At 44.8% G+C, this 24866-nt stretch overlaps 1 protein-coding gene across 5 annotated transcripts in view; it reads right to left on the minus strand.

Annotated features, from left to right (window-relative positions):
- The window catches only part of Gabra5 (gamma-aminobutyric acid type A receptor subunit alpha5), a 93647-nt gene extending 69103 nt beyond the window's left edge, over positions 1-24544 (minus strand). Inside the window, exons 1-6 of one of the 5 annotated variants that reach the window (XM_051148648.1) lie at positions 24467-24512; positions 22959-23018; positions 22445-22604; positions 5947-6068; positions 4302-4369; positions 3981-4201 (exon numbers count right to left, since the gene is read on the minus strand). In XM_051148648.1, the coding sequence (XP_051004605.1) occupies positions 3981-4201; positions 4302-4369; positions 5947-6068; positions 22445-22530 (497 nt within the window). In that variant the 5' untranslated portion in view covers positions 22531-22604; positions 22959-23018; positions 24467-24512. Of the gene's footprint in view, positions 1-3980; positions 4202-4301; positions 4370-5946; positions 6069-22444; positions 22605-22958; positions 23019-23623; positions 23853-24196; positions 24304-24466 lie in introns of those variants that run through there. The other 4 variants (XM_051148647.1, XM_051148646.1, XM_051148650.1 and 1 more) reach the window with 4 other exon arrangements.
- Between the last annotated feature and the right edge of the window lie 322 nt (positions 24545-24866).

Below are 24866 nucleotides of genomic sequence, written 5' to 3' on the forward strand. Positions count from 1 at the left end.
CAGTTCTAGGGAGGGTGTGTGCTGAAGGTGTCCTACCAGAAACCATTGATCACAGTCTAACTTCCCATGTCAGGCTTGCAGATTTGACATGAAGAGGATGTGAAAATGAGACACAGGAGAAGCAATATTTTGTATTTCATATTAGTTGTCTTCTGAGTTAGTAAACTACAGACTGAACTTCTTGGACCATGTGCATGTATAGATGTTTCCATTTGCACATGAATACACATATTTCAGTGTTCTGTTAAACTTTTCTAGCTGTAAATATATAATATTCAAATTTCTGCAACCACAGAGAGCCATGGTCCCAGGAGCCTTGTGCTTATGGGAAAACATCAACAACGCCCTTGACCATCAGCCTTGAGGAATGAAAGGCATCATTCCTTTCATGCAGGACACTCTCAGTTTACACTAGGTCTACTGAAATGTAACCCTTAAAAAACGTTATAAGTCTCTGGATTTACCTTTGGGCTTCTTGTTTGTTTCGTTGGCTGGTGATGGGAATGGAGCCTGGGTTCTCATACGTCCTAAACTCATAATCGACCCCTGAGCTACACTCCCAACCAAAAAATGGCTTCTTTCTGAAGATGATGGGCAATGTCAGTGGCTTTCTTTAGGCTTACTAGAGTTGTTGGTGACATCTGTCTTTAGATGGTGCAATCAATGGCCCATTGGTGCAACCCTAAAGGATTTTCAGGTCCACCTGTGACCATTAGCTCCTTGTAAGTGTGTCAGGTGACAGCACTTGCGGAACATGCATCAACAATGGTTAGAAAGACTCCCAGCTTGCTCAATCATGTGTGTTTTTAAATGACTGCTAACTGAAAATACTTCTGGAGGTAGGGTGGGGATTATAAATAAAAACCCTATTCAAGTATAGCCAGTTCTTCGGCTTTTATTGGGTTTTATTGTACTGGGGGAACTACAATTTTGTAAGACAATGGCTACTGTTTTTAAATATTTCTAGGACTGCTTAGGTTTAAAAGGGTACTGTGCAGATATAGCTTTCCCTACACATTCATGCTTCATCTTTTGAATTAGATACAAGATCTTACAGAAGAGTGAGAACAAATTTTACTTGAAAAAATATACCCATTTGCATATTGTTTGATGTCATGAGCAATATCATAATACACATTTCTGTATAGATATCCAGACCATGTTTCTTATGACCTTCTCCAGGTGAATACTACCCAGGAATTACTGCACCAATGAAAATCACTGTTTTTGTATGGTGTGTTAATTGGGTATCTGTCCCTGTAACAAATCCCTGCAAAATATCAATTTAAAAAGAGAAAGGGATCTTTTTGGCTCATAGTTATGGAGATTGCAGTAATCGTCTGTTACCTCCGTTATTTTGGGCTTGTGGCCAGACACAACACAATGGCAGAGCCACACCATGTGCCTCATGCTAGGGAGCTGAAGGGAGGAAGAGGAAGGCTAGCACCACACCTCTTAAAGGTCCCACTTCTCAGTACTGCTGCTTAGAGGCTAAAGCCTTAGCACTGGCCTTGGAAGAACATTCATGGTCTGAGCTACAGTGCCTGGTCTGATGAGTACCTCAGTGTTGAACAGAAAACCCTCCCAGCCTACCCCGAATTCCCAGGATGGGTGGGCACTAAATGCTCCTTTGCCAGCATGTGCTTTGTGTATCGGTAGTAATTTTTACTGTCATTTCACTGTCTTTGATAAATCAGTAAAATGCTGGCTGGTTTTTTTTTTTTTTTTTTTGTCACTTTAACAAAAATTTAGACATATCGGGGGAGAAGAAAATTTAACTGAGAAAATGCCACCATAAGATTGGCTTGTAGGCAAGTCTGTGGGGGTACTGTCTTGATTTGTGGTTGATGTAGGAGAGCCCAGCCCCCTGTTGGGAGTGTGACCCCAGAAAAGTGGTCAGAGGCTATATAAGAAATCAGACAGAGAAGGCCATGGAGAGTAAGCCAGCGAGCAGCACTCCTCCATGGCCTCTGGTTCAGTTCTTTCTCCCAGGCTCTTGTCTTAAGTTCCTGCCCTGGCTTCCCCCAGCGATGGACTGTTACATGGAATTATATGCTGAAATAAACCTTTTCCTCCCCACATTGCTTTTGGTCATGGTGTTTATCTGAGCAGTAGAAACCTAACTGAGACAGCTTTAGCACACTAAGGTGCACATCAGTTCCAAGAACTATTCCACTTCTCAAATGTTGTAGACTGAGAGAAAGAAAACTCATTATCAACTTTGCAGCTCATTAACAGACTCGCTCTGCATAAACAATCACTCATTACTGCCACAAGTTGCTCTGGCTCTCATCACTCTTCCTTTCCTTCTGGCCATGGCTCTCAACAGACATCTTAATAGGATGTTCCTAGATCCAGTAAGAATGTGGCTGCCTTCCAGCGTTCAATTGTTATAGATCAAGCACAGATACTGCTGAAATTGTGGCTAACCCTTTGATGGTTCTGTGACCCTGAGACAATTACCAAACTTCTCCGGGCCTCTCACACATTAAACACGAAAGTATTGCCTGTGCCTGGCTAGCAGAACCCTAAGAACCACAGGACTTGATGATTTTGCCCTGAAAATGATACTCAGCAAGGGGCTTTCTATCTTGACTCTCCCCCCTACCTCCACTCCTCACATAGGCAATGTGCAACAGAGTGTGGCATCACACTGCTTTGAGTAAAGCTGTACACTTTATGATGTATGGCTTACATTTGTGATCTAACCATTCACCTGAAAATGAGACTCAAGGACAATAGTCTAGTGGGATGGTGGATATCTTTATTCTATGAACAATGTCACTCCCACAATAGCCTCATTGAGTCCTTCAACCCAATGCTAGATGCCCCCTAGCGTGCTCCACGAGCTGCTCTCTGTCGTGCACCTTTCTTTGCTGTCCTGAATGCCATTGCAGACTCTTTTTTGTCCATACGGTACTGACCTAAGACTCGTCATCAAGTTTTCCACCCACCATTTCTCAACTTCTCCACAGACTCCTTTACACGGAGAATGTGCTCTTTAAAGACACTCTTGCATACCATGTCCAGCCACAGGCAGGGGTTCACGGGTAGTGTGGGGGGGAAGGTGAAGGGTTGGGCAGAAAACAATATGCCAAGATGTGACTCACAGGCTTTCTCACTACCACTCGTTATGACAAGTGTTGCCATCAGATAGGTACAGAACAGTATGTCCATGTATCCTTGAGGACCTATAGTTCAAAACACAGCATCCATAACACAGCTATGTTATTTTCCATTTATGTATTATGTATTAAAGCTCTTTTTGAACAAAAATTTAATAAAATAAATTCCACAGATATCCAGATGAGTTGGGGGGGGGGGGAATCTAGAAAATGCAGCCTTATGGGTTTTTGTTTGTTTCATTGGTTGGTTGGTTGTTTTTGTTTTCTGTAACATTGAAAGCATTTCCTGAAGCCTACTAAGACTTGCCATAGAAACTGGAAAGTTATGAAGACTTTTGCTCATTGGACAACTCACTGATTAACTGAAGTCTGTGAACAATTCAGCGTGAGAGTGACAAATGTCATTTTAAGTTACCAACATTAAGACTTACTCTTAGTATGCAAATCTTATCAAAACATAAAAAATCGGTTTTCAACGTTTGAAAAAGCCGAAGAAATGGACAAAATGAGTTCATTTTAGGTCCCTATTAAAGTCTGCACAAAATGCAATTTCCCTCTTTCATTATCCAAGCCACTGCTTTCAAAGGGTGCTCTTGAGCATATACCAAAAATAAAAATGCTTACAAATGTTAGTGGGCGTGGACCTCGGCACCCCAGGGAAACAATCCGATAGAGCCTTAGCATCTGTACTTCTCAAAATAGAGGTGCTCACCCTGTGTGTGCATCCCACCTCTGACCCCCACACCTGTGTAACCTTCAAACCATTTACATACCAATTAGGCCACTGAGCTTTGTCCAGGTATGTTCAGCCATCAACTGACCTGGCCTGCCACCCAGGGGTGCTCAACTGCTCACCGCATGGTATAGAGAAGTGTCCCATCATCCTCCAGCCTCAGCAGCTTGTTGGGTGTCGTCATGTTGTGCGCAATGGACTTCTTTCCATTGTGGAAAAATGTGTCTGGGGTCCAGATTTTGCTAGCAAGAAGGTTGTTGAGAGGGAGACGTTGCATGGGCCCCTTGAACCGCAGCCTTTCGTCTTTCCAGCTTTGTCGGAAAAACACATCTATGGTATATTCCTAATGCAGAAGAAGACATCAGGGTGACATTTCAGTGGGAGAGGTCCTTATCACAGTACACTCAATGAGCAAATTTTCTGTGTTGACCTTTGGTACCTACCATTTCTGTGTCAGACACTGGGCCAAAGCTGGTAACGTAGATATCTGTTCGCACCTGCGTGATTCGCTCTGAAATGGAGACACAGGTTGTTTTGCACTGCCTCACCGTGAGCCTCCTCTATACTCTATTGATGTTTTTGTGTAGTGCCCAACTTCATTCTTTGATACCGTGGCACAGCTATGTGTTTTGTAAACCTGGGAGACTTGAAAAATACTCAATGGGCCTGGGCTGCTTCACACTACAATTCAAATAAAGCATCCATCATTAGGAAAATGGCCTGGGTCTCATGGTACCTCTCCCCCCGGGGAGTGGTCCTCAGGAGATGTGGATGGAGATAGGAGGTAAAGGCATGTACAGAATTGAGCAAAATCATCAATAATACTGGGACAAGGGCTCGTGTTTTTCCTGGTTCATGAGTAGAGACCACATTTAGAATGCGCCACCACCCACACTGAACCACTTCAAGCTGCACGATGCCATAGTGGGCTTAGATAGTTTCATGTAGATCCTCTTACGGTGACAATCCACTTATGAATCATTCTGTGTAGTGTGATTTTAGTGCCTGCCTTCTGGATAAGATACAAGCCTTACTGCAACCTCTGGACCAGAGTGGCACATTAGGCTTTCTGCTGAATGAATCAAAGTGGTAAGGCTGCCTGAATAAAATTGTGTAAGAGTTGATGGCAGAGCCAGACATTGAGGCACATGCCTGTAATCTTGGCACTTGGGAAGACAAAGGCAGGTGGATCTCTATGAGTTCAAGACCAGCCTTGTCTAAGAAGCTTGGATTCTAGGACAATCAAGGCTACATGGAGAAACCCTATCTCTGGGGTGGAGAGGAGAAAAGAAAAGAAAAGAAGAGAAAAGAAAAGCAAAGAAAAGAGAGTTGATGGCAGCTCAGGTGTCCTCCCTATGCTTTGGCCCTTTGAATGTGCGAACAGGGATGGGACTGTTGGGCATTGAGCCTGAGAATGCCTCTCAGGGGGACAGAGGATGTGGCCAAGCCTTGAGGACATATCTTGCACTAAAGACTATGAATACACATCTGTATTTTCTGTGACTCTCCATTAATAACACAGACATCAGAGAACTCATTTTACTTCAAGAATGCATCTGGCAAAAGGTCTACACCTCACTGTATGCACAGTGACAAAGGTAGTAGACAGAGGGTGGAAGTAGTTTCTATTTCATATGTGGGGTCAGGGGACTTCCCTCTTAGATAAGTAGAGGCATTGTAAACACTTCAGCTATAGTCTTAGTGAGAAATCAAAATTCCAACAAGTGAAGTCACAAAGAAAATCTGCAGTGGGCAGATAAGAGAGTGGGGACATTTTCTGTTATTTCCTAAGGGAGTATGCTCAGCTTTAACAGCACCGAAGAACTAGGTTTCTCCCTGAGGAGCCAGAGAGGACAGTCCGATTATCTGGGAAGCAGGGAGACCTTGAGAATTTGATAAGGAGATCCTTCCCTCCAGCTCCAAGCGTCTGGAAAAGGACAACACCGGACGCAAGGTAGATGGGTTCTCAACTCAGACTCCTGACAAAATTGTCCTCTAAGGCCGTATCTGAATTTCAGCCATCATGTCTTATGGCTGAGAGTGATGTTTGCCTGGGCCTTCAGAACCTTCAGCTGGAAACAGACTCACCTCCCAGCCCAGGCCGCAGTCTGTTGTCATAGCCATCCAAGAGCCCATCCAAGATCCGGGTGAATATTGTGATGTTGTCATTGGTCTCGTCTTGTGCAGAACTGGTTGGCATTTGTGAAAAGCTTTTAAAGAGAGAAATGAAAGAAATTAAAAACAAAATCCCAATGCTTCATAGGAATATGTTTTTCAAGATAGGTACACAATACTCAAAAGCATCTGACCTTGGAGGAATGGCATCTGAGAAATAGACAGGCCATGCTGCCTCGGCAAGCCACTGGATTCCCTTAATAAGCTCTAGATTTTTAATAGTCTTACTTTTACCCTAGGAAAACTTAACATAGTGCTCCAGGTTCCCCACTTCTTTTGGGGGAGCTTGAGGTCCATGTTTCTTTTCTCAATGCCAGGCTGGTCTTACAGGAGGGTATATTGTGGCTGTGATATATTGGGTCACAGAATATGGCTTCAGTGTGTTAGCCATGTTTGAAAAGCAAGTGAGCTTCCGTATATGGAGTAGCAGGGCTATGGACTCACAGGAATTTCAGAACTTTTCTTTAAATAAAAACAAATAAGCAAATAAAAAACCCATGCCCCAAAACAACAACAACAAAACCCCCGAGTTTGCAAGTCATCAATGAGAGCAGAGTGGCTGAACATTTGAAACCAAGGAAGGTATGGTGGAGCCCACCTTCAATCTCAGCACTCAGGAGACAAGACAAGCAGATCTCTATGAGTTCAAGACCAACCTGCTCTACATAGTGAGTGAATTCCAAGCCAGCAAAAGTTACACAGTGAGAATCTCTCTCTCTCTCTCTCTCTCTCTCTCTCTCTCTCTCTCTCTCTCTCTCTCTCTCTCTCTCTCTCTCTCTCCCCAAGTTGGAAGACAAGAAGATGAGCACAAATCTCACTGCACCCTTACCAGAAGACTGGCCTTCAGAAAAGGAACAAGAATATTCTGAGAATATTTTGCCTCTATTCAATGGTGTGACATTTTCCAGATTCCACAAGAAGGTGGACTGGGAGATGGGAGCCACAATTGACTCAATTAGATGCAATCAATGAAACCAAGAACTTGGTGAGGCAGATACAGAGCAGTTCTGATCTCAGAATCTACCTGGAAAGAAAGCAGAACAAAACAGGAAGTCTGCATCCCAGGAGACAGTAATGTGTCTGAACACCACAGATTCTCCTCCATTTATTTCAAAGGTGCAGTCAGCATGTGATGAACAAGATGGTCTTGGCTTCACAGACCCGAGGCAGATTACTGGATGAAATTCAGTACTCTTGGCACTCGAGAAAAGAGCACATGATTCCTGGCACTTCCCTGGGAAGCCTGGCTGTCTGATGCCAGGGCCGCATAAGCACTTTCTTCCATGCCGTTGTTGAAATCAGAGTTGCCGTCTCTCTGTGAGAAGCTGAGGTCAGAATGCACATGCCCTTTCCCCGACTCCGCTCTTGAAAACCATCCAGTTGCATTGATTGCATCTAAGCAGATCAATCCTTTACTGGCCCCAGAGTGAGTCCCTTTTGAATAAGCGTAAAATTGCTTTGATCTAATTTTCACATCACCATTAAAATGCACACAGCTGAAGCTCTCACAAGCTAATAATCAGTCTTGTTAGTACAGAGCCCACACATGTGAGTATTTTATTCTATTTTAAAATACTATGTGCTTCATTTCTTTCTTTTCTTTCTTTATTTCTTTCTTCCTCTTTCTTTCTTTCTTTGTTCCTTTCTTTATATTTCTTGAGACAGAATCTCTCTGTGTTGCCAGACCTAGCTGTACTGGATCTCACTCTGGAGGACAGCCTGTCCTGGAACTCAAAGAAATTCTTCTCTGCCTACCTCTTCCTCCTGAGTGCTGGGATTAAAAGCATGTACTACCACTACCTGGCTGTACTATGAGTCTCCTATTTCTCACACCCATGATAATTTCAAACTTCAGAGGAAACAGGGGAGCCACCCATAGCTAGTATCTGGGTGAAAATCCTTGAAGCATTTGGGCTGCATAAGAAGCTTGTTGTACTCTGGGTTTGCCTGGTTGTCTAATAACTGGTCACAAAAAGTCTTGCCTCATAGTCTCCTTCTCATGACATTCAGAGATGGTCAGCCTGGTTACCCAATTTTAGGCTCCGTCCAGATTCCTAACATTGGAAGGGCCTCATGATCTCTTCCATTTAAAAATTAACATGTGAGACTATGAAACAGGAGGAAAAAAAACCAGCAGCAACATTGTCTCTCCTCAGATGTGGGTCAACTTCATCCAAAAGCCTCCAACACAAAGGTGTCATAAATAGGCGATCCAAGATTTATAAACTGTATCCTGTCTGGCAATTGCATTTCTGAGTATCCATACTGTATATGCTACCTCTGAATCGGTCATTTCATAGGTATCCCAGTTATCAGGTGGACTGTCACATCATTGTTATGTTCAATGTCAAGTAACATTTATTTTTCTTGATAAATGGTCCTCAAGTACAGGGCTAGAGATGTTGGCAATTTAATTACAGTACATAGTATCTTTTTATTTTATTGCTGCTGTTCTTAAAATTTTAGTATGCCTAATTTATAGACTGAACTTTACCACATGTGCATTATAGGAAAAAATAAGCAGATGTGGGCATTAGCACTACCCACCAGAGGTTTGGAATATATCCCCATAATCAAGAGGCAGTTATTTCATGTTTCAAGGACTTTTCTAAGCTGGTCCATTATCAGTTGTGACATGTTCCTCAATCACATCCCTGGAATATGCCTGGCCATTAAGAGAAAATGACTTGGTGGCATCAATGGCTATTCATGACAGTGTACCATACTGTTGCTTAGCTCTCTCTCTCCTCCCACTCTCTCTCTCTCTCTCTTTCTCTCTCTTCTCTCTCTTCTCTCTCCTCTCTCTCTATCTCTGTCTGTCTCTCTTCTGTCTCCTCTCTCTCTCTCTCTCTCTCTCTTCTCTCTCCTCTCTCTCTATCTCTGTCTGTCTCTCTTCTGTCTCCTCTCTCTCTCTCTCTCGCTCCATGTGCACTGCCTCATTGTTTCAGCCACCTGGTATGTTCCTTGGATCTGACTCTTACTTTATACATTCCCAAATTGTCACCAATCCCAGAGATAGAGACAACACTATCAAATTCTGGAGCTGTTTCCATGTATTGGACACACATTTTAACTTATTTTTTTATTTTATTTTATATGCGTGGGTGTATTGCTTGCATGCATGTCCGTGTAACCAGTACATGACTGGTGCTCACAGAGGACAAAGGAAGGACCTGTATCATTTGAGACTGGAATTATTGAATGGCTGTGGATCACCATGTGGGTGCTAGGAATTGAACCTAGGACTTTTGGAAGAGTAGTCAGTACTCTTAACTTGAGACATCTTTCCAGCTAGACACAATTTTAAAGATATATATTTAAATATCTATCACACTCCTTGTCTATAATGACATTTTTCTTGGAGGAACTTCAGTATCTTCCCTGTCCTGCCAGAATTGCCTTCTGCATTGATCTTTGTTCCTTCATGTAGCAACATTAAGTGCTGAGGATATGGAATATTTTCTTTACTGTATTAAATAGTCATGTGCCAGGAGTAGAAAAATGGCATTAAGAAAAAAAATAATATCTTGAAATGCCTCTATGGCAGAAGCAGGGTTTGCATTTTACTGCTGTTGATTTTTGTGTGTGTGTGTGTGTGTGTGTGTGTGTGTGTGTGTGTTTTGTTTTGTTTTTTGGTGGATGGGGGAGGAGGGACAAGGGTTGGTTGGTTGTTTTCCATAATCAACCTTCCAAAAAAACAAATCACCTGCACTATGTGTCTGTGCAATGGCCTATTTTCACAGTGCGGAGGAGAAGGCTAGTACTGTTTGCTGCCCTGGCACGGTGCCTCCTTCACCCATAGATATCCAGGAACTTGGTTATGCCCACATCAAGCTGCAAGAGCCTCAAGAACTACTTCTTAGGCCAAAAAGAAAGTTCCATTTGGCTCAACAAAAACACATAAAAAGGAAAACAGTGGGAACATACTGGGATCTGTGTTCTGTGGGAAACAGTGGGTCTGAAGAGCTTCAGCTAGAGCCACGACGTCTTCACCGAGCAGACCTGGGCATCTTTACTAGGCAGACCTTGGGGTCTTCACTGGGCAGGCCTTGGCAGCTTCACCAGGCCTTGGGGTCTTCACCGGGCAGGCCTCAGCAGCTTCACCAGGCCTCGGGGTCTTCACCAGGCAGGTCTCGCCACCATCTATCCTAACACCGCTGAGTGTGTTCACAATGGTGGGTGAGCTCCTGATTCAGGGGCAAGATAAAGACCTTCGATGGAGTGGATGTGTATGTGTGTGTGTGTGTGTGTGTGTGTGTGTGTGTGTGTGTGTGCGTGTGTGAAGTGAAACTAAATCTTATTACTGACAAGTATTTTCAGCATAAAAATGATACTTTTAAATGTTGGTAACTTATAATCAAGGCTAAAATATCCACATTCTTTTAAAACAAGAAAATTTCTTTATAGTTTATCAACATTATTTATGGAAACATGATCCACTTATCTAGTGCTTCAGTTCTAGCACTTTCTACATTTGTTGATCTGCCATAAAAGGGATTTTTTTTGTATTGTTATTATTGTTTGTAAAATCACAAGAAGACCTACAGAGTAAACTAACCTGGGCCCGTGGGGGCTACAGTGACTGAACCGCCAACCAAAGAGCATGTACGGGCTGGACCTAGACCCCTTTACACATATGTAGCAGGTGTGCAGCTTGGTTTTCATGTGGGCCACCTAACAACTACAGCCTAACAACTGACTCTGTTGCCTGCCTTTGGATCCCTTCTCCCTAGCTGGGCGGCCTTTTCTGGCCTCAGTGGGAGAGGATGCATTTAGCCCTGTGGCGATTTGATGTACTAGGGGGGTTGTTAAACATAGGGAGCCTCCCCTTCTCTGAGAAGGGAAAGGAGGAATGGGAGAAGGTGGGTGTGAAGGTGAGACTGGGTGGGGAGGAGGGTGGGGGCTATGAACAGATCATAAAGTGATTAAATAAAATAGTTAATGGAAAAATAAAATAAAAGGAAGGAAAAAAACTCAAGTGATACCTCATGCTGGCTAGGATGTGGAGAAACAGGAACATGCACTCCTCCATTGTTGGTCGGTGTGCACACCTCTACAGCCATTTTAGAAATCAATCTAAAGGTTTCTCTGAAAATTGGGAATGGATCTATGTCAAGACCCAGATATACCATTCCTGGCAGTATACCCATTGGATGCTCCACAACACCACAAGGGCACTTGCTCAACTATATTCATAGCAGCTTTATTTGTAAGAGCCAGAAACTGGAAACAACCTAGATATCCTTCAGCCAAAAGATGGATAGAGAAACTGTGGTACATTTACACAATGGATTATTACTCAGCCTTTAAAAACAATGACATCATGAGATGTTCTGGCAAATGGATGGAACTAGAAAATGTCATTCTGAATGAGATAACCCTGATACAGAAAGATATGCATGGCTTATAAGTGGATGGGAGCTATAAAGGATAACCATGCTACAATCTACAGAAGAATCCAAAGCCAAGCAATTAGGAGGGCTCAAGGGAGGTCATGTGAATCCCCCTGAGAAGGGGAAATAGAATAGACATTGTGGGTGGACAGGGAAGGGGACTGGCATGGGGAGGGATGGGAACAGGAGGCATCATGTGGGGCAAGTTGGAGGGAGAGAGTGACAACTGGAATGGAGGCATCTATAGGATGATCTACAAACCTAGGGCAATGAAAACTCCCAGGAATCTATGAGGGTGATCCTATTGAAGACTCCTCGCAATGGGGGATACGGAACTTAAACTAGCCATCTCCTGTAACCAGGCAAGACTTCCAATGGAGGAACTAGGACACCAACCCAAGCAAAAAAAAGAGATTCTTAAGACAAGAGAGTTGCCCTTCAATATGGAAATAAAAACCTGTGGATGCTCAGGTCCCTTTTCTTTCTTTTTAATATATAGTACAATCAGGTCCCTTTTATAACTTCTGTGGGTTTGCATAGCATGTCCACACAGCCTCCCTCATACCTAAGTTATCTCTAGACCTGGTTGGGCTAATGGTTATTAAGCATATTCAGGGAACGACATAAGGGGAAAGTCAACACACTCAGTTACAGAGGCAGTTTTTCCAATATTTTTCATCAAAAATTAAAAATGTGTGGTTGAATCCACAGATGCAGAAACTGCAGTTATGTTGGACCAACTGCATAGAACCAACCTAACCTGTTTAAAACATCACTACTCTTTTTACTTCCTTGCCTTGTTTATACAAAAAGCATAAGGATTTGACCCAGTGACTCTGGTGATTTTGTTTTAAAGACTAAATGACACATACCATCCCTGTTTTCCAGCCTTGTGAAAACTGTCTACAGGACAGGAGGGGACAGTAGGTTGGTACTGAATGTCCACTGGATGCCACAGAAAGTTGGCAGTCCAACTTCCAATTCTGATAAAGTTGATTTAGGAACCAGCATCTCATGAAATCTGAATCACTAAAGGGCTGACTATCCAGGCAGTCTTTAAGAGAAATAAATTGCGGGTATCTTTGGTAAAGGTATAATCTTTCAAGTACAGGAATCTCTCCTTCTCAACATTGCCTCATTCCTGGCCTTTCCAAGGCATTAGCGTCTTCTCAATTTCTGGCCCCTGGAGACTAGGGTTTTACTGCTCTCAGAAAGAGTAAGAAACAGTATTTGTGGAGATTGACTCCTACCTGGTGACGTCTCTATGGGGTCCTAGTGAAAAGTGAGTTAGTTTTAGGCCTAAAATGGAGGTGAAAGGGCTGCCACAGGGCCCATGCCATAAGCTCCAGCAGCCTCTGAGTCTATAGATAGCTTCTCCTCGGGGAATCCCAGTGATGGACGTCCATGTCCTGTATCTGCACCTATGCCAGTTACTCTGGTGAGAACTAAGGACAGGTAGAAGGCATAGTTGGCCCTGACATCGAGGTATGAAAAATTTTGGTACTGCGAAATTTCTTTTCTTTCTTTTTTTTTTTTAATTTTTTATTAATTTATCCTTGTTACATCTCAATGGTTATCCCATCCCTTGTATCCTCCCATTCTTCCCTCCCTCCCACTTTCCCCTTATTCCCCTCCCCTATGACTGTTCCTGAGGGGGATTTCCTCCCCCTGTATATGCTCATAGGGTAACAAGTCTCTTCTTGGTAACCTGCTAGCCTTCCTCTGAGTGCCACTACATGTGAAAGTCATACCCCACCCTCCACTCGGATTAGGGAAATTTCAGTAGTGCACAGAAAGGGTACGAGCTTAGTGCCTCTTCACAAAGCACGGCACAACAGGAACACACGGGAGAGAAAGAACATGGCCTCTGTCTAGGTGTGGAATGAAAAAAAATAGACACAAAGTTTTGGGTTTGAAGATTGGTTCAAGCCAGTGAAAGGAGGACTGGTGATAATTATGAACAGCTGTCCTAAAAGGGCAACTGGTGTTTGTAGAAAGATTGGGAGACATCTGGTGAAAGCCAGCACTAGGGCTGCACTGCTTCTCAGTCACAGAGCACTGCAAGGGCTAGGCACTGGGTAACAGAGAGCACTGCAAGGACCAGGCACTGGGTAACAGAGAGATCACCACAAGGACCAAGCACTACGTTACAGAGCACTGCAAGAGCCAGGAACTGGGTATCAGCACTGCAAGGGCCAGGTTCTGGGTAATAAAGTACTACAAGGGCCAGGTTCTTGGTAACAGTGAGCACTGCAAGGGACCAGGCTCTGGGTTCAGTCACCAATACCACCCAACTTTTAAAATTTCAAAATTGTAACCTGTGCCTAGGAAGATAATCACACACAAATCAAGAAAATTCTTTGGATGCCATGCTGCACTTTTTAAATCCTCTTGAAGATAATGGTAACTGGAAGACTTTTTTTGGCAAGGCCCTTGGACTGCTTATAAGTTACAGACTTGGGAGAGGCAAGATGGGAGAAGGGAGAGGGCAATGACTCAGGAAACAACATGGAGATAAGAGATGGGTCACAAGAGTACCATTAGTTGGATGTATTTCTTTAAGAAAGAAAGAAAAGACATTTTTGAAAAAAGAGGTCTCACATTATGGGGCAAAAGTTGGCCTTGACCTCCTAGTTTAAAGCAGTTTTAGGTTTTTGTTTTCTTTGGTGTTGTGGTTTTGTTTTGTTTTCTCCTCTTCCCAGTTACCTGGAACTACAGACATTTCCACCATGCCCCATTTGTTAAAATTTCTGAAGGAGCTGAAGGAAACTGGGAGGCATGAAATCAGGGGTGGGAAACCCAGAGGAAGGCCTTTTCAGATGCATGGTACCCACACAGCATGAGCTTTGCTGTAGCATTCGCTCATCCCTCCCATGTCTTCAGGCACTACGTGCACAAATGTCATCAACCACTGACTGGAAATGTTCAGAAAAACACAGCAACTGTACTACACACACACATGGATTCAGTCTTGTAATACTAGTATTTATACTGTGTATGGGATCTAGAAACAGTTTAGCACACTGCAGGGTGTACACAGGTTACGTGCAAATACCGTGCATTTCACATAAGGGACATTAATGCTCAGAGGGGCTTCTGGCACCAGCTCCCCAAGAACACCAAGGGACAATGGACCCTGGAAAAGGAGTTTGTCTGGGGATTGTTTTCTCAGTGAGATCTAGAAGAATCTTTATTTTCTGTGAAAAAATTTAAAGGATCTTATGCCAGTATAACTTTACTATTTACACATCCAGATTGTAATTTCTAATAAGCATTATGATATATTAAGTAAGCCTGGTGAGGTTTCACTACTACGGTATTTTAACAGGACACTCTCTCCTCAGCCTTGGGAAGGTCATTTGAGCATTGTCATAGCACAGATGGGATTTGGGAAGACAGAGTATGGTGGGCTTCTTTGTGATGTTCTCTCTGCTCCGTGACAGCCATGTGTGATTTTACATAAAGTGGCTCAGTAGCAATAACGGCAGGCAGTTCTGATGTGAACATTTTTGTGTGCATTCATTTCTTCCTCGGGTTTTTAGTACTTCTAAGAAACGCATCTTCACTTGACACTTGCTAAAATCCTTACGTAACTTATATAACTCCAAATAAACAACCTCATTCACTGTTGCTCTCCTCAATTGCCTGTGGAATGTCTCCTTAGCTACCTTACACATAACAACACGGCATGCAGTAGCTGGATGATGGCTAGACCATGAGAGCACCCTGTCTCAAGGGGAGAATGTGAACTTAAAATCCATTTCATGTGGCCATGAAGTACAGTGCCAGAAATTTTAGGATCTTCTCCTCCCCTCAGAGCGTCACTGTGCTGCCCTTCAGTTGCCCAAATCAAAGCTGTCTTCCTCAGCACCCTTCCTGAACATTCTCCATGCCCTTGGCACTGCTGCCTGCCTCAGAATCCCAAAGTTTATCTCTGGGACTCCATAGGCCACAGCACTCACAAATTACCCTGCCCCTACCCCTGCCAGGAAAGCTGTATACATTAGACAACCCCCCCTACACACACACACACACACACACACACACACACACACACACACACACACACACACACAAAATCTTCCTTTCTCCTGCAGCTGCTCCTGTCTAGATCCTGCCACCTATATGCCAGAGACCTATCTTTTTTAAAGGCCAGGAGGAAACTCTGAATTGCCAGATCCAAGAGTCAAGACCAACTGCTTACCATAAGGGGCTCCATTCAGCAGTGATAACTGCATTTCTCTTCCTACAAAGCTTTCTCTCCAGCCTCTGAAAGCTCTTCTCTTTAGGTTCTAGCTGTTGTGTGTATATATGCTTACTGGTTTATTTCTTAAGACAGGGTTCTATTGTGTAGCTTGAAACTAATATCTTCTTGCTTTACTCCCCAAGTGCTGCTGCATTCTGCTATACTTGTCTTTTCATTCATCTTCTCTGTTCTTCTCAGTCTTGCTCCCACTCTTATACCCTCCTAAGCTCATAACACCACAATGTCTGTGTTCAGTTTCCATCTGTCCTCATGCCTAGTAGCTTTTAAATTATGATTCAGCCCAGTTCTTTTCTGGCTTCCATTTCCCTGTGTCCAAAGTCGTGCTCAGCTACTTGGATATGGAAGTGGCTTCTCCAGGGGCTTTGGCCTTTAATCTTGCCCATGATATCCCATAAACACATCCCACTGGTCTAAATAGTCATCTCCTGATGCAAACGCCTCTTAAATGACAGCATACCACTTCCACCTCTCCCCTTCTTACCCCAGACTCCACTTAATTCTTTCTACTCTGCTCCCACAGGGGATGCAATACTGAGGTCATGTCATTGCTACATCTAAATAGGAACATGCTTGCTAAAAGCTCCTCAGTGAGGCCACCTGGTACAGCAGTATACAGTCTCAGATACCTAGCTGCCTATAGTAGAAGGGTCACATGACATCAGGCATTCTCATCTCCAAACCAATAAGATGGGATGAGGCTGCAGCTCAGTAAAATGTTTGTCCTAGCATGCACAAAGCCCTAGGTTTGAGCCTAGTACTGCACAAATTGGGCATGGTGGCACACAATAATCTCACAAGTCAGGGGTGTAGATAAGAGGATCGGGGCTTAAGTCTATCCTTGGCTTCACATAGAGTTCATGAATAACGTGGGATACATGAGATGATTTCTCAGAAACCAAGAATAAAACAAAAAATATTAACAAACAAACAAATTCTAAAAATCCCATTCCATCCCATGACCATCTGCAACCCTCAAAGTAAAGTCAGTAGATCCTCCGAGACCCAATGCAGCTCTATCTCTTACACTGTGATTATACCTCGCATGAATCTCTACCGCCAATACCAAGCTAGCTGCTGACATTTTCCAATGTCCCCAATGCGCACCTGCTGTGGTACCCTGCACTATCGCCATTCCCTAACACTGGTTTGGTCTTCTCCACCATTAATGCTGTTCCTAAACACCACTTTCCTCAGGTCCCTGCAGTAGCATTTCCTTCCAGCACCTTCACTATCTCTCATCTGATTTACTCTTTTAGTAATCACCATCACTAGTTTGTTGCCTGTCTTTTTCACATCTGAGCACACTCTCATTTTGAAGTTAGGCTCCATTCTGGCCCTTAGCACCCATAATAGTGCCTACCATGTGGAAAGGGACATATTCATACTGCTATCAAAGCAAGGTGATGACCTCAACCACACTCAAGCAAGGGAGCTGCTTGGGTGTGATCCAGGTTGTGGTCTTCATTGTGCTCAGGCCCTACCCAAATGCACTGATTCGCCTTTGGGCCACTAAACCCCAGCATAGTGTGGCTTAACACAGAGACACCTGGATCCGTTTAAGCATTTTGCACAGGTTAATCAATACGTCAGCCTTGTAACGAAGAATCCTCTATTACCCCCAAGTATGACATTCAGAAACTGAGCAAAAGGCTAGTTAAGGAACTTCTGGCCTCACAAAATGAGCCAAAACATAGATAAGAACTGGACCCACCATCAAAAGGATCCTTCATACTTCTCCCTAGTGATCTTGGGACAGAAGCAAACTGGTCATGAGCTGATGGGACAATTTTTTTAGAAACTGAACCCCAATGTCCTGTGTTGCTCTGACTTTTAGGTTCTGTGTGTTTTTCTGAGTAATCTCTGAACTACAGATAAGATGAAGCTTCCCTGCACATGATGCTTCTCTGTGCATTAGCCTCCAAAGACCTTCCAGCAGGCCTCCTGGGCTGCTCAGGAGTGGTTCCATTCGTGAAGTAGAATAGGATGCTCTTTTCTAACATATACATTCTCCATCCTGGTGTCATCTTTTCTGCAGTACCATAAACATTAGGGAACAGTGGAATGGCCTTTGTAATAGGAACTCTAGCCCTAGCAGGCATCCAGGAGTTAAGGGGTGATTCTACCACTTTCAGCAGGAAAACTTGGACACAATTTCATCAGCTCTAAAGCTGGAGCTCTTCTCTTGCACCAAGTGAGGACTTGGTGAAAAGTAAACAGCATATTTTAACAACAGCATTGTGCAAATGCATGCAATGTACCTGCATTGCATGTTGGTAATTCTTGCTGCTATGAGAGTGAGGTAAGATTTCTTTTTGCTTTTTAATTCTAATATCGCCCTTTGAATTCCATACCAATTAAAATGTCTGTTTTGTGCCACCAACTCCTCATAAATATCCAAATACTCACTATGCCCCTCCCCATTAAACCCAGCTAATGACTCATCCTGGAGCTCAGGGCCAGCCTATTTAGCAGAGCTGTGCTTCTTGCCATGCCTCTCATTGCTGCTTACTGAGCACTGGTGCATCAAACATTTTAAAGTCAGCTTTATAAAGTATGAAAATACGCTCTTTTTTTTTCTTTATTTTAAAACAAGGTTAGAGATGGCTCTATAACCCCAGTGAGAGGCATGCTGGACCCCTTCCTTGTCTCTGTCTGCTAATCTCTGCAGCCTCCGTACAGAGCCATAGTTCAGATCTCTCCCTGATAACTGCATTAGCTGCACTGCTGTAGTGCTTTCACAATCATACTGGCTGTGTGTCCTGGGCCTCGGGAACCTGCAGCTCTGTGGAAGGATGAACCTTCCAACCTCAGAACATACAGTGAGTGCTGGCATGATACAGACATGCTTACTGCTCCAGTTAGGAGAAGCAGCTATCCTTTTTTGTGGGACCAAATGCCAGGCTGGCACATGTGTACACAGAGGAAGAAAGACTTTTCTCATGTTTGTAAAAGCCTGTCTTTCATTGCCAATTTAAAAATATTGTTTTCCAACATGTATTTGAATTGCTGCTCCCATGTAATAGCATTAAAATGCATTCTTCTTTTCAATAAACAGATCTCTATGTCAGTACCAATAACTGAATGGAATCTGACATTATCTTATTGAGCTGATAATCCTCAAATGTGCCTAGCAATTGTTTGTGTCCTCTCAAGTCTGATAAAGTATGGTTTTTAAGTGATGATATACTAATTCCAGCTTAAACTTAACATTATATAATTTGGTAGTACTTTGATTCCCCATACTGTTTTAGGGTTATTTTTCTATGTTGTGCAATTTAGATTGCTGTTTTCATTAAAATAACTATAATAGCTTAAACAACTCCATGTGTCTGAATGAGCCATGGCAGAGGCTGACTATAAGGCCTTGGTTCAGTTGTATGCTTGACTCATGCCCTGTTCTATAATTCACAATGGATAGTAAAGTTACACAACTATCGAAAATGAGCTCCTGGCGACTAAATTTAGAAAAGACAAATTATTCTCATGGTATTTTCAAAGCAACTTCACATTAACTGTCTTATGTAATCACCGAACATGCTTCTTTCTTCACAAATGTGCCTTCTGCTGATGAATGTGCAGATTTTTACAAATGTGGTATGTCAACATGTACCCGCGCAGAGCCTGAAGTTTTGCCTCCTTCTTCTCCCCTGTCTGAATTTGCATAGAACTCCTTAGCCCTGGCAGCTCTCAAGCCTCCTGGCCGAGTTTAAGAGCATCCATAGTTCTCTGATCAAACTAGGACCTTTGTAACTTCCCTTTTCAACTTCCTTTGAACCTCAATCACAGAAATCACTTCTTTAGTGGAGGGAGGAAGGGACAGAGAATTTATTCAACCTGTTCTCTTCCCCAATTTCAGAGTGCAGAAAACTTTTTTTTCTAAAACACAAAGCGGGCAATACATTTCACGGTCATGCTTCCAGCTTTCTAGGTTGGTTTGACATAGCACAAAACTGTGGTCAAAGAAAAGAGCAGAGGATGGAGCTGAGCAGGGTGACACAGAGCAGTCCAGCATGAGAAATCCTGGCAGGTTTGGGCCCTGTAGGGTTCCCTGGTCAGATACTCATCCATCCCACATGCCAGACACAGAATGGGATAATGCCACTGCGCTCATAAAGTGGTTCCTCGGGTTTACGCAAAACATTGTAATGCTGGGTGCTTTGCATTGTAGAAATATTATTCTGTCAAGATTTAAAGTCAAGAAAATTGTACAAAACTTACTGGGTTTCAACACAATTATTCCTACATAAAATTAATCTTTTAGTAAGCAGACACTCATCTAAGAAGAAATAAGTGAAGGCTTGATACGTCTTGTGATGTGTTCTGTGTACACTGTGTGCTGCAAGTCTCCCACCTTATCTAAAGAAGCTGAGCATGTGCTCACAGCAGCTGGTGTATGCATCCACTCGCAGGACAATCTTCTAATAGAAACAAGTTCAAACACTTAAACAATTTCACACCAAGTGTGCACTATACAAGAGAATTTAGGGCAGGAAAATCAGAACTAATGTAAATGTCCCAAAGTAGGGAAGTAGCTAATGGCTGCCCACTCGTGCACTGCTACAATCACTGTCCATTTGAACACCACACAGTAGAAGGTTGGGTCCAAAAACCAACAAAAGGCTGAATAAGCAATATGACCCAGATACATACAATACACACAGAATCAAGCGGTGGTAGGAACTAGAATGGGAAAGGCATTTGGAATTATTACACCCTTCTTTTTTATAAACATGTCTGTTTCTCACATGTTTCCTGCAGTTCATAGGTATTATTCTATAATAGTATCTAAAACTTAGTATCTTCTCCAAAAGTTAATACATTTGGGAGACTGAGGGCTATCCTCAGACCTATCAGCACTTTCTTCCAGAAACTGACAAGCCCATCGCTGCTTTATAGAAGACCTCATAACATCACACCAGTGAGAAAGTGACTAAACCCACACACATAACATTCTACTTCAGACTCCCCTCTACTGGAGAGGGTGATAGCTTCTTGCTTTTTTCAATTCACAATCAGAATTATTGTGCCACATCCTATAAACTGAATGTTCCCAAGATAGCACTGCATAGCATGGGCATTACTTCTAAAATATCACTCAGTATACATAGCATATCAGAAAACGAGCCAACTCTTTTAATGTATTGATTTGCAATGGTGGGTATTCATGAGATTTTATCCACGTGCATCTCCCATTCAGAAAAGCAACGTAGACACTCCAGCTTATAGAATTTAATAAAGAACTTGCAAAGGAAAATCCCTCATGTAGTAGGTGAAGAAGCAAAAGGCCAGAAAGGGATAACATGTCCCCTGAGGATGAATAAGGTAAGAATAGCATCCAATAAACAGATACCAACACATCTTTTATGGTGTGTCGTGTGGCCAGTGAAAAATACAACCTGATAGACAGAGTGTGTGCTTCTCAGTTTCAGAACCAAAGTTACCAAGCATTGACCATAAAATGGACTCCAGAGTGTATTCTGCATGTGTGTAAGTCATAAATGGACAGAGGTTGTACAGGGCCCACAAAGCCACCCTTTTCCTGGCAAGTAGGTATGCCCCTGCTAGGGAGTGACATTTCCTGCCTGGGCTCTGGACGTTCTCTGCCTTTCTCACCCTTCCAGTTTGAGTAGAGGAGGAGAGAGGGAGAATAAGAACAGAAGGTAAGAGAAAAGAAACAGAGGGAGGTGTGAGAAAGAGGGAGTAAGAAGAGAGGAGAGGAGAAGAGAAGAGAGGGGAGAGGGGAGGAGAGAGAGAGAGACTAGAGAGATAAGAGACATGAGGTGTGGAGATAGAGAAGACAGACTAACAGGACTTTGTCAGATTCTGGGAATGCATTTTAACTGCCCCTAGGTACAAGCCCGAGCCCTCGTGGGAATTTTGTCCAGCAGAGTGGCCCAGTGAACATTCACAAAGCAGCCTGTACAGTGTATACTGATGGAAACAGGTGACTGTATGCTGCAGTCCTTTCAACTATCCCAAGTGTTCCCTTGGGAATGAGCACTGGTAAACAGGAAGCCAAGCAGCACACTCTGTCCAGTGGGAGTACTTCAACTTGCAATCTTTTTGATTAGCCAGGACAATTTGGGGCAGTGAGGGACATAGGGGAGAAGAGGAACACTGATTGCCTCCTAACAGCATGTATCTTGGATACGAGTTATTACTAGTATGGTGAGAAAAGGCTAGTATTAGTACAGAGACACTAGTACAGAGGCCCAAACGAAAGAGATCAACGGAAACATGGAAACAACATCTCCGGAGCCTTATCGGTGAGCTGGTCTAGTTTATGACCTCTGTGCTTGGTTCAGACCAAGACTGTTTTGGGTCCCTTTCCATGCCACATGCACAGTACCAGCCTGACTTGAAAAGCAAAACCGGCAAGCATAACGGACCCAAGGATGGGATCGGGTGCTGCACACTTGTCTAACAGAAGCAGATGTTCTTTAGCCCACGTGAATTTCCTAATCCCTTCCAACCTGAGTAGGAGAAAACAGCTTCCCTAAAGCCATCTTCTGCTTCCACTTGGGGGAAAAAAAACTCTTTTCCTTTGTCTAACTCATTTCAGAGACCCTGCAACAGGAACAGCTTTGTTTAGGGAAAAGCGCAGGTAAGGCTATATTCACCACCGACTCAAGGGTGCAGGACTGCAGATTTGGCCAGCAAGGATTACCCTTGTTCTACAGGGGTACACAATGGCATAGGCCCTCAAGACTTCACAATGAAAGCACGGGGGGGGGGGTGTGTGACAACTTACCCAAAGCGACTGGATAAGGTCATGGAAATACAGAAGGCAAGGAGGCTTTTGGTCATGATAAATCTAGAGACCATTCCATTGTCCATTCCCAGTAAGAATAATAGCTGAAGCAGATGAGTTTGGAAGAAAAACTGTTCTTTCCTCCAACTTTATCTTGAAGCTGAAAGTACACAAAGGGGAGAAGCACGTGAGCACGGATGTTTCTGTCACTACAGCGAATCCAACCATGCTGCTGCCACAGTGAAGCTGACAAAGACAGGAGCCTGGCCCCCGTTACCAGCAGACTATGCCAGCAGTTTGTACCACCTTCTCTGGGCAGCAAGACGGTGTAAAAGGGTGACAGTACAGCCTTATATTTCACTTTTAGTGCCCAGTCGTTCTAATAGACGTCGCATCCCTCAAACATGATACACTTTATAGCATGGTCTAAATGACCCAGTTATTAACATAGGGCTCAAAGTTATCTGACAATTGCATTTTTTATCTATCAAATCCACAAGTGAGATCAATTTACCTTTCTGAAATATTTGCCACACGGTCAAAGCCAGCAAGCTGCTTCTCGTTCTGCAAGGTGCTGAAAGTGTGTGGGAAGAGGGGGAAAGGCACATGTCAGAAACACACGTCTTCTATAGAATATCAATGGTAGACAAGCCTGGGAGGGTCCGACTTTCTGGCTTGGCATCCTGGCCCCTGGACTACATGACTTAATAATCAGAGAACTTGGAAAATACCTCTGTTCGTAGCTGGCTAGTGCAGTGGAAATCCAAGCAAGCACTGCCCTGGGCCAGCAACAACCTTAGAAAAGGCACATACATCTCAATATGCGCATAACGCAAAAAGGTGCTCAGTGTACACGAGCAAACCAGAGTTCCAAAAGAAACATATTTCTAAGGAGGCCCCCCAAAAGTCCAGAACTGGGAAGCACACAACAGGTATTTCCATCTCAGAGGAGAAAGCCCTCTAAGATTCTCATCAAGGATAGAAGGCTGACATGAGGTGGTCGCCCGGGCGCATCCTGAAGCTCTGCGCTGGTAGCCTGGTGAGTCTAGGCGGCGAGCACGCGGCGCCGCATGCGGGGAAACCCGGGCGGTGCCTTCTGCCGCCCTTCAGCCCCCGATTTCCCGAGTCCCACCGTGAGGGTGCTCTTTTCGGGACCCCCAGATCGCAGTTCGAGCTCACCAGGGCTGGCGCACAGCGCAGGTGGGCTAGAGGTTGGCACTGCGGAGCCGCAGCTATCACCACCCCGCACCTGCCGCTCCGCAGCGCCGCCGGACACCTCCCGTGGCCTGGCCCTTCAGCTCTCGCCGAGCCCTCCAGATCTCCTTAGCCCTCGACCTGGCTGGTTGAGCGCTCGCCAGGCAGCACCTTCTTGCTCTGCTGCGCGCGGTGCAGCGGCGGCGCAGCCAAAGCCCGGCCTCGAGCAGCCCGCGCGACAGGCGCGCGACACCAAGTGGGGGCCCGCGCCCACCGCGCGCCCCTGATCCCGAGAGGGAGCGGTCTTCCAGGCGGACGAGCTCCGCGACGTCGGCAGGCAGTGACTACCTGCTGTCTACGCTGGACATCACCAAGGCGCTGCGCCCGGAGCCCCGTCCAGCCGCACCACCAGGTCCCCTGCCCTCCCTGCCGGTGCGGGTGGCCTCCGCAGTCTCCGGGCAAAGTTTGTGCTGCGGGCTCGCGAGCACCTAGCTGCTCTGAGCTCCTCCTGGCCCGGAGGCCCGGGCGCCAGCACCTTTGGCAGCCTCAGCTTCTTACCCTGCGCGCGGGCCCCGGCTAGCGAGCCGTCGGCGAGGGCGCATCCTGCTTCTCTGCCGCCCGCTCTCCCTGCGGAGGACCCGGCAGGACGGTGCAGCGTCACCGCCCCATGCTGCCGGCGCGAACTTGCCCTGAGCTCCGCGCCGAGGATACCCGGAGCCCCGCGCTCCCGCCGCCGCCCTGCGGCTCTGCTCCGCGCCGCGCCTGAGGCCGCGCGCTGCCCCGCTGCAGATTCCCCAGCGCCCCCGGCGGACTCGCGCTCGCTCTCACCTCTCCGGAGCGCCACATGTCGTCTCTAGGTTTGAGGGACGTCCCTCTGCCGAGGCGCCCGGTAGAGGCCGCCAGACTCTTATCAAATGCTCGGCCCAGGTTCAGCCCAGGGGGAAGGCGTGGGGGCCGGCCGGCCGGTGTCTGGCCTGCTTTGAGGAGGACCATTTTTTCTGATGAAGTTTCTTGTGGACATTGGAAACATATTTGGTTCCTCCTGGAACAACCACTAATCACCTTTTGGGCCAGAGGAGGAAAGGTTGTATGGACTGGTCGCAGTGTCTGTAACCTAGGGGATGCTTATGTCAGGTCTGGTAGCCAACACCTTCTCTTCTTCCTCAGTCCTCAGGAATTTACCCAGTCGTTCTTTTCAGAAAGGAACTGGTGCAAGAGAATTCGTTGC

Source organism: Acomys russatus, chromosome 7, assembly GCF_903995435.1.
Source record: "Acomys russatus chromosome 7, mAcoRus1.1, whole genome shotgun sequence".
Classification (NCBI taxonomy): Eukaryota; Metazoa; Chordata; class Mammalia; order Rodentia; family Muridae; genus Acomys; species Acomys russatus.